General features: G+C 39.9%; 1 protein-coding gene across 1 annotated transcript in view; it reads right to left on the bottom strand.

The window, feature by feature from the left end:
- Mastl (microtubule associated serine/threonine kinase-like) overlaps positions 1 to 9,044 on the bottom strand; it is a 58,739-nt gene that overhangs the window by 11,555 nt on the left and 38,140 nt on the right. Inside the window, exons 6-8 of the mRNA XM_013014590.1 lie at positions 7,447 to 7,588; positions 1,182 to 1,295; positions 468 to 569 (exon numbers count right to left, since the gene is read on the bottom strand). Of these exons, the coding sequence (XP_012870044.1) occupies positions 468 to 569; positions 1,182 to 1,295; positions 7,447 to 7,588 (358 nt within the window). The remainder of the gene's footprint in view (positions 1 to 467; positions 570 to 1,181; positions 1,296 to 7,446; positions 7,589 to 9,044) is intronic.

Below are 9,044 nucleotides of genomic sequence, written 5' to 3'. Positions count from 1 at the left end.
CTCAGCTCTTCAGCTCAAGGCGAGCGCTCTACCACTTGAGCTACAGCGCCACTTCCGGTTTTCTGGTGGTTTATTGGAGATAGGAGTCTCAGTCTTTCCTGCCCGGGCTGGCTTTGAACCGCGATCCTCAGATCTCATAAGTAGCTAGGATTACAGGCGTGAGCCACCAGTGCCCGGCTCTGGCTTTTTTCTTAAGTGGTGCTAAGGAATTGAACCCAGGGCCTCAGGCATGCAAGGCAAGTGCTCTACCACTGAGCCACCTTCCCAGCCCCAACTTGACTGAATTTTAAGGTGGAATAAAGACAAATACAGTTAATGTATACCCAGAAGGCAGAAAGAAATGGAATTATCTTTTTACCCTTTAGTGGTCAGTTTATCTGCAATAATGTATAGAAATTTGATGTTACTAAAAACCAGCACCTGGAATAAACCAAGAATAAAATAGTGGACTGACCAAAAACTCTTACCTTTCATTCCAGCTCTCTTGGTATCATCAATGGTTAGAAGTATTTCCACTGCGTTTTGAGCATTTTCAGATAACTTTTCTTCATCTTCTGGCCAAGGGATATCTATTAATACAAACATAACCTGTTCAACTACATAGGGATAAATCAATGTCCTGGGAATCACACCTAGGACCTTTGGCCATCCTAGGCAAGTAGTCTACCGTGGTCTACCACTGAGCTACAGACACAGGGCCTTAATTGTTTGTTATGGTAGGACTGAGGTTTGAGCTTAAGGCCTTATGCTTCTAGGCAGGTGCTCTATCACCTGAGCAACACCCTAGTCCATTTTGCTTTAGTTATTTTTTTGGATGTGGTCTCCTGTTTTTGCCTAGGCTGGGCTCAGACCATGATTCTACTTAGGCTTCCCATGCTGGAATTATGGGCACATGCCATTGTACAGACTTGTGCCAGTCCTTGGGCCCAAACTCAGGACCCGGGTACCACTGTTCCTGAGCTTTTGTGCTCAAGACTAGTGCTCTACCACTTGAGCCACAGTTATACTTTTGGCTTTTTTGGTGGTTAACTGGAGATAAGAATCTCATGGACTTTTCTGCCCCGTTAGTTTTGAAGTCCAATCTTAAGATCTTAGTCTCCTGAGCGCTAGGACTGATTACAGGCATGAGCCATTCACTGGCTCTGGGCTTGAATCTATTTTAATATTCGAAAAGGAATCACCTCTTTTCAGAATGTTCTGGAATACTTGTTGTGCTGTTTCATCATTGAACGGGGGAATTCCTGTTAGAAATTCAAACAAGCATACTCCAAGTGCCCACCAGTCCACTGCAGGACCTGGAATTCAAGAGTAAAACTTTAAGCTGAATTTGCAAACATTTTGTACAAATAAATGATCAAGTGCAACATTACCACATAGATATTTCCACACAAGACCTCCAATGCCTAAGACTTTCTTCTGTCCTCATAAAGATAAAAAATTTCAAGTTATCTTCATTTGGGCAATTAAAAGTATTAATTACTTTCCTGTATCTTTCAAGAAATTATTCAAGTTATTTATTATTGTTGTTTGTTCTTCCTGGGACTTGAACTCAGAGCCTCCTGCTCTTGTTCAGCTTTTTTGGTAAATGCTAGCATTTTACCATTTGTGTCATACTGCCTCCAGTTCTGGCTTTTTGCTGGTAATTTAGAGATGAGAGTCTCATGGATTTGTTTCCCTGGACTAGCTTTAAACTAAGATCCTTATATCTCAGTCTCCTGAGTAGCTATGGTTACAAATATTGAGACATCAGTAGCTGGCTACCACAGCTATTTACGAGAACAGTGCCTCACACCTGCCATCCTAGCCACTCAGGAGACTGAGATCTGAGGATCATGGTTCAAAGCCAGCCCAGACAGGAAAATCTGTGAGACTCTTATCTCCAATAGACCACTAGACAACCGGAAGTGGTGCTGTGGCTTAAGCGGTCTACCACTCGCCTTGAGCTGAAGAGTGCAAGGACAGCGCCCAGGCCCAGAGTTCAAGCCCCATGACTGACAAAAAAAAAAAAAAAAGAGAGAGAGAACATTATAGTCATCCTTCTCAATGATTAATTATTTCTGATCAGTGTATTTTATAGTGGCTTTGCACTTAAAAACATACAAGGATAAATTATCAAAAAGATTCACCACTCAAACCACAGCTTTCTGATGGTTTATTGGAGGTAAGAGTCTCATGGACTTTCCTGCTTGGGCTGGCTTTGAACTGCAACCCTAAGATCTCAGCCTCCTGAGTAGCTGGGTTACAGGCGTGAGCTACTGGCGCCCGGCTATAGGTGTGTATTATTATGTCCAGCTTTAACTATTATTTTATTTTTTGCCAGTCCTGGGCTTGAACTCAGGACTTAGGCATTGTCCCTGAGCTTCTTTTGCTTAAGGCTCGCACTCTACCACTTGAGCCACAGCACCACTTCCAGCCTTTTCTGTGTATGTGGTACTGAGGAATCAAACCCAGGGCTTCATGCATACTAGCTAGGCAAGCACTCTACCACTAAGCCACATCCCCAGCCCTTTCACCATCATTTTAAACACTGCCTTGATGGTTTATATTTAGAAATAAGTATTTCCTAGGCCAACGTTAATTTTACCTTGAAAGATAGTTAACTTCAATAAAATTCTAGACTAAAGCCAAAAGCCAGTGGCTCACACCTGTAATCCTAGCTACTCAGGAGGCTGAGCTCTGAGGATCACAGTTCAAAGTCAGTGAGACTTTTTTTTTTAAATAGCAACTTTGTCATTTGTTCTTTTATTTATTTTTTGTTGGTTGTGGGGGTAAACTCTGGGCCTGGGCACTGTCCCTCAGCTCTTTAGCTCAAGCCTAGCACTCCACAGTGCCACTTCCAGCTTTTTCTGCTTATGTGATGCTGAGGAATCAAACCCAGGGCCTCATGCATGCAAGGCAAGAACTCTACCACCAAGCCACCTTCCCAGCCCCGTCAGTGACTCTTATCCCCAATAAACCACTGAGAAAACCAGAAGTGGTGCTGTGGCTCAAGTGGTAGAGCACTATCCTTGAGCTGAAGAGCTGAGAGACAGTGCCCAGGTCCAGAGTTCAAACTGCACAACTGACATATCAATAAAACAGACTAAAAATACTAGTATAGTACTAGATTTGCCTATAAATTATATTTTAAAGACAAGTTCACAAAATTCATTATTGTGGTTAATCAACAGCCACCATCCATCTTATTTAAAAAAATTTTTATTGTCAAGATGATGTACAGAGGGGTTACAGTTACATAAGTAAGGTAGTGATTACATTTCTTGTCTAACTTGTTACCCCGTCCCTCATTTTTCTCCCTCTCCCCCACCCTCCACCCGTACCATACATTTTAAAAGAAGTAGAAAAGCATTATGGAATCTGCCAATAGGAAAAACAATTGCATGCATTTGGAGTGCCTTTTCACCAGCAAGCCATGTAGCCCATGCTTCCTTTATGGACCACAAGGTGCTAATATTCTGTAGGTGTCAGTTACTATAGTAACCACTAAAAACGCATAGACCACCATAGTTAGTAGCCTTTTGAGCAGCACAGGAAAGAATTATTCCAGTGGATTAATCAAGTAACAGGAAAGTACAGGAAAAAATATATTTATATTTTACTTAGGTTAGAAATTAAAGCCCTTTTTCCAGCTTAGCCAAAATGTACTGATGTTAAAAACATACCTGATTTCTCCAGATATGTCCACACATCCCCATAAATATAAGTCAAAGTCTAATAAGATCACATATTGTGATTAAATCAAAGCAATTATGACATGTTAGCCAGGGAAAAAGAAAAATCTCATGCTGGCTTTCTAACTTATAACCTATTCTTGTAATCTGTAGGGCTATATTGATACTGTTATTTCTATGCTCTAATAAAAATAAAATTTAAAGATTGAGAAAATTAAACCTTTTTGCAGCTGCTAATATTACTTTTTAAAATCAAGACTATTTCTGCTGTTGTCATTCTATGATATCTTTAAGTTATATAAAAAATGACATATGCCAAATTTGTCTATTTTCTGAGAACCATGACTCTACATGTCCCCTGTTAATAATATAGAAAAGACATTTGGATTCACAAATGAGATGAAAGAGAAAAAACTATGCAATGTGATCTAGTTATACTTTGACTACTGATTTTAATGTGCTTTTGTTTGCCATTATGACTTTATAGAGAATCTTACTTACCTGAAGTCAAAAATCCTGCATGTAAGAAAACAGTAGTTAGGTACAATGTATTAAAATTATAAGTTCAAGACTTACACGAACAAGGCCCTGGGTTTGATTGCCAATACCACTCTCTATCTATCTAAATAGAGAATATTAAATGTGTCTATTTCTATTATTGTAAGAGATTACTAACAACAGTTATGGAATGCTTCCAAGGAATTTTTCTCTGCTAGGTAAAAGGCAGAAAATAAACTACTTTAACGAAATCTTCTCAAGTTTTTATAGTGGAGACGAATTTAACAATTAATTTCAACAAACCAGAATGACCTAAGTTTCCTTTTGTGGTGGTAGGGATTCAAGTGCAGGGCCTCCCACATGCTGAGCATGCGTTCTAGCAATGAGCTACATCCTTAGCTCCAGAATAACATAGCTTTACTTGATTTATAGTAAGGTGTTGTAGAAGTAAATATCTCTTAGTAGTTGAAGGGTTGCTGTATCAAAGATGTGACACTTGAAGTAATAAGGAGAAAAAATTTGACTGGAAGTTGAGAGACTGGTTTTCCACAACTAAATAAAAACACGTATGTAAAATAAGACTTGATAATTAAATATGTATTAAAAACTAGAATGAGAATATGAAGCAAATAGAGGTTCCTTAACACACAAGGGTAAATGTAAGGAGCAGCTAAGTGGAAGTCACCATGATATTTTTGTTTGTTTTTGCCAGTCCTGGGGCTTGAACTCAGGGCCTAGGTATTGTCCTTGAGGTTTTTTGATCAAGGCTACCACTCTTCCACTTGAGCTAAAGCTCCACTTCCAGTTTTTTTGCTGGTTAATTTGAGAAAAGAGTCTCATGAACTTTCCAGCCCAGGCTGGCTTCAAACTGTAATCCTCAGATCTCTGCCACCTGAGTAGCTAAGGAATACACATGTAAGCCACTGGCTCTTGGAGACAGTGTTTCACTCTGTAGCACATGCTAGCTTGGAATTTGTTATATTGCTCAGGCTGCCATCATGATTCCCCTGCCTCAGACTGCCTGGTGCTGGGGTTTCAAGCCTGCATCACCATGCTTGCTTACAGTAAGTCTAGTTTTTACATGTAATAATAAGTATAATACAGAGTATTATATAATAAGTATAATATAGAGTAGGCCACTTGGCCATATGTCTGCTGCATACAGAAAGACAGGACAGGGCTGGGAAGGTGGCTCAGTGGTAGAGCACTTGCCTTGCATGCCTGAGGCCCTGGGTTCGATTCCTCAGCACCACATAAGCAAAAAGAAAAAAGCCGGAAGTGGCGCTGTGGCTCAAGTGGTAGAGCACTAGCCTTGAGCTGAAGAGCTGAGGGACAGTGCCCAGGCCCAGAGTTCAGGCCCCACGATAGGACCAAAAAAAAAAAAAAGAGAAAGTCAGGACAAATAGGGATTTAGGAATATCCCTATAGACAACTGAAATAATGGATATGATGAGATTAATATAGATTAAGTGTAGGCTACAGGGTAGAGGGAAGAATCTTGAAAGCCATCTATTCAGTCATTTGTATTCATTGATTTCTACATCTACAGATTCAACTGACCATGGATAGAAAATATTTAAGGAGAAAAAAAACTGCCTGTATAGAACTTGTACAGAATATTTTTTCTTGTTAACATTCCTTAAATTATATGGCAAAACAAATAGCATATACATTGTAGTAGATGTTATAAGGACTATAGAAATGTACGACTACATATATAGGTTATATGCATACAGTGAGCCATTTTGATTAGGGTCTTAAGCAACCTTGGATTTTGGAGGGTCATAGAACCAATCTTTCAAAGAGATGGTTGTATTTGAAAGAAATGAGGAAGGAACAATAAAATAACCATCAAGTAAGAGGAATGAGACTCAAAAGAGACTGTTAAATTTGGCAATAAGGACTCTGGAAATAATTATAGTTGGCCATGGTGGCACATATCTATAATCCTAGCACCTGAGGGGCTGAGGCAGAATGATGAAGAGATCAAGGCCAGCTTACAATATGTATGGAACTCCAGGCCAACTAGGACTACATCTGGAAACCTTGTCAACAATAAAAAAGGAGCCCACAGAAAAGTAGAAGATGTAGAAAAAAAATGGGTGGACTGGGATATAGCTCACAGGTACAGCCTTTGCCTAAGGGCTAGGCAAGATGCTCAGTCAGTCTGCTTCCCAATACCACAGAAAAGAATGTTGAAGAACACATGGACATTAGGTTGAATTGTATCCCTCCAAAACAGTATGCTCCCCCAGTACTTCAGAATGTGGCTTCATTGGAAATAGTCATTCATTGCAGATTACAATTAATTAGGTTAAGATGAGGTTAAACTGGACTGGCATGGGCCAATAATGCAATATGAGTGGCTTCTTTGATGTTTCTGCAAGAAGCCACCAACACTAAGATAGATACACAGGGAGAATATCAACATATGAAGAGGTAAAACTGGAATGATGCATCTGCAAGTCAAGGAAAACCAATGGTCAGCAATTCGTCAGAAGCTAGAAGAGCAAAGAAGGATTCTCCTATAGTTTTCAGATTGAGGATGGCCTCATTAATACTTGATTCTGGACTTTTAGCGCCACAATTGTGAGGCAATACCAAATAGAGGGGGTGCAAGGTAGGGGTTATCTTGATCACTCAGACTGAACCAAAGAAGGTAAGACCATTGAAGGAAAAGGACAAATGGCGGCATGTGTTTTAGTGGTTAGTCTTTTTAGAAAATTATTATTGATTAACTGTTATTATAGAAATGATAACAGAGGGATTACAATTACATGAGTCAGGTAATGAGTACATTTCCTTTTGTACAGTGTCTTCTGCTCCTTTATTCTTTCCCAGAGTGTTTAGTCTTTTACATTCACAGAGTAAAAGTCATTCCCAAATGCCATTTATATGACAAAGAATATTTCATAAGTTCTTTTCCTTTTGCACTAGGTTATTTAAGTATTAAAGAAATTTTAGCTGGGCACTGGTGGTTCATGCCTGTAATCCTAGCAACTGACGAAGCTGAGACTTGAGGATCCTGGTTCAATGGCAGCCCAGGCAGGCAAGTCCATGACATGAGACTCTTATCTCCAATTAACCACCAGAAAACTGGAAGTGGAGCCAAGGCTCAAAATGGCAGAGTGTTAGCCTTGAGCACAAAAGCTTGGGGACAGTGCCCAGGCCCTGAGTGCAAGCCCCATGACCGACCCAAAGCCTTTTTTTTAAAAAACAATTTTACTTTAAAAGATGATGTACAGTTGGATAACCAAAAACCCAAAAGCATGCTTACCATGAGCTGTGCCCAATAAGAGCTCAGGTGCCAGGTAGTCTGGGGTTCCTAGAATCCTCCCATCATCCACTGGGGCTGCCCCTCTTCTGACACTCTTTGGAGTACGGTATGAAGTTCCTGACTTGACATTACTTGGGGTCTGCTAAGTCAAAAAGAATTTAAGAGACAACCAATATCTTATTATTTTCACAGTGGATAGACATAGTGAAATGACAACCAAAACCTAGAACGTAGGCTACTAGGCATGACTTCCTTGATCAGGGATTTGAAAATAAACTCATATTAGTTACAAGTTATGAAAAAGCTCTTATATGTAAAGTTTTAATATAATTATTGCCAAACACCACCCTGGGGCCCAGGGCAGGGTAAAGACAGGCTCTGAGCTTAAGGAACTCCTAAGTACCTTATTAAATTCTGAATAGGAAACCCAAGCCTCACAATTTAAAATTAGTTTATGCCTTTTCTAATTTCCCTCCAATGGAAGAAAAAAAAGTGAATTTTTGGTCTGTGAAAGTAAAGTTTAGAGTCCGGAAATGGTGGCTCACGCCTGTAATCCTAGCTACTCAGGAGGCTGAAATCTGAGGATCGCGATTCAAAGCCAGCCCGGGCAGGAAAGTCCTTGAGACTCTGATCTCCAATAAACCACTAGAAAACTGGAAGTGGCACCTTAGCTCAAGTGGTAGTGCGCTCGCCTTGAGCTGAAAAGCACAGGGACAGCACCCAGGCCAAGTTCAAGCCCCATGACCGACAAAAAAAAAAAAAAAAGAAAGTAAAGTTTAGGCTGCATGTCTGTAATCTCAGCTACTCAGGAAATAAAGAGGGGGACAATGGTTTGAGAATAGTCTGAACATTTCTTAGCAAGACCCTATCACAAAAAAAACCCCAAAAAGCTAATTGTTGGTATACACCTATAGTCCCAGCTACATGGGAAATGGAGTTAGGATAATCGAGGTCTAAGGGCATTCTGGGCAAAAATATTAGAGCCTACATGGAAAACAAAAACTAAAGCTAAAAGGGCTGAGATGTAGCTCAAGTGGTAGAGCACTTCTTAGCAAGTGTGAAAATCTGAATTCAAACCTAGTAATGCCACAAAAGGGGAAAGTCTTAAAAATAAAATACACATATTTTAGTATGTAGTATTTGAAATAACAATTCCAACTATTTAGAGAAAAGATTATTTAAATATATCATTGGAAGACAGAGTAGACTTTCAGTTCATACCTCAGTACTGCTGCAATCAAGTGAAAATATGTGATTGTATTGATTCTATTTTTTTAGGAAAAAGCATGCAGGGTCACACAAATGGAAGAAAGCATCATTAAAAATAGTAAAAAAGAAAACAAAAAAGCAATGAATAATCATTGTTGGGAGCTGGTGGCTAACATCTGTAATCCTAGCTACTGAGGAGGTTGATATCTGAGGCTCTCAGTTCAAAGCCAACTCAGACAGGAGAGTCCATAAGACTTTTTTTTTTTTGGGTCCGGTCATGGGGTCTGAACTCTGGTCCTGGGCGCTGTCCCTCAGCTCTTCAGCTCAAGGCTAGCACTCTACCACTTGAGCCACAGCACCACTTCCGGCTTTTTTCTTTTTGCTTATGT

The sequence above is a fragment of the Dipodomys ordii genome, unplaced genomic scaffold, assembly GCF_000151885.1.
Source record: "Dipodomys ordii isolate 6190 unplaced genomic scaffold, Dord_2.0 Scaffold24, whole genome shotgun sequence".
Lineage (NCBI taxonomy): Eukaryota > Metazoa > Chordata > Mammalia > Rodentia > Heteromyidae > Dipodomys > Dipodomys ordii.
Note: the sequence above shows the minus strand (reverse complement) of the source record. Positions and strands in the feature narration are given on the sequence as shown.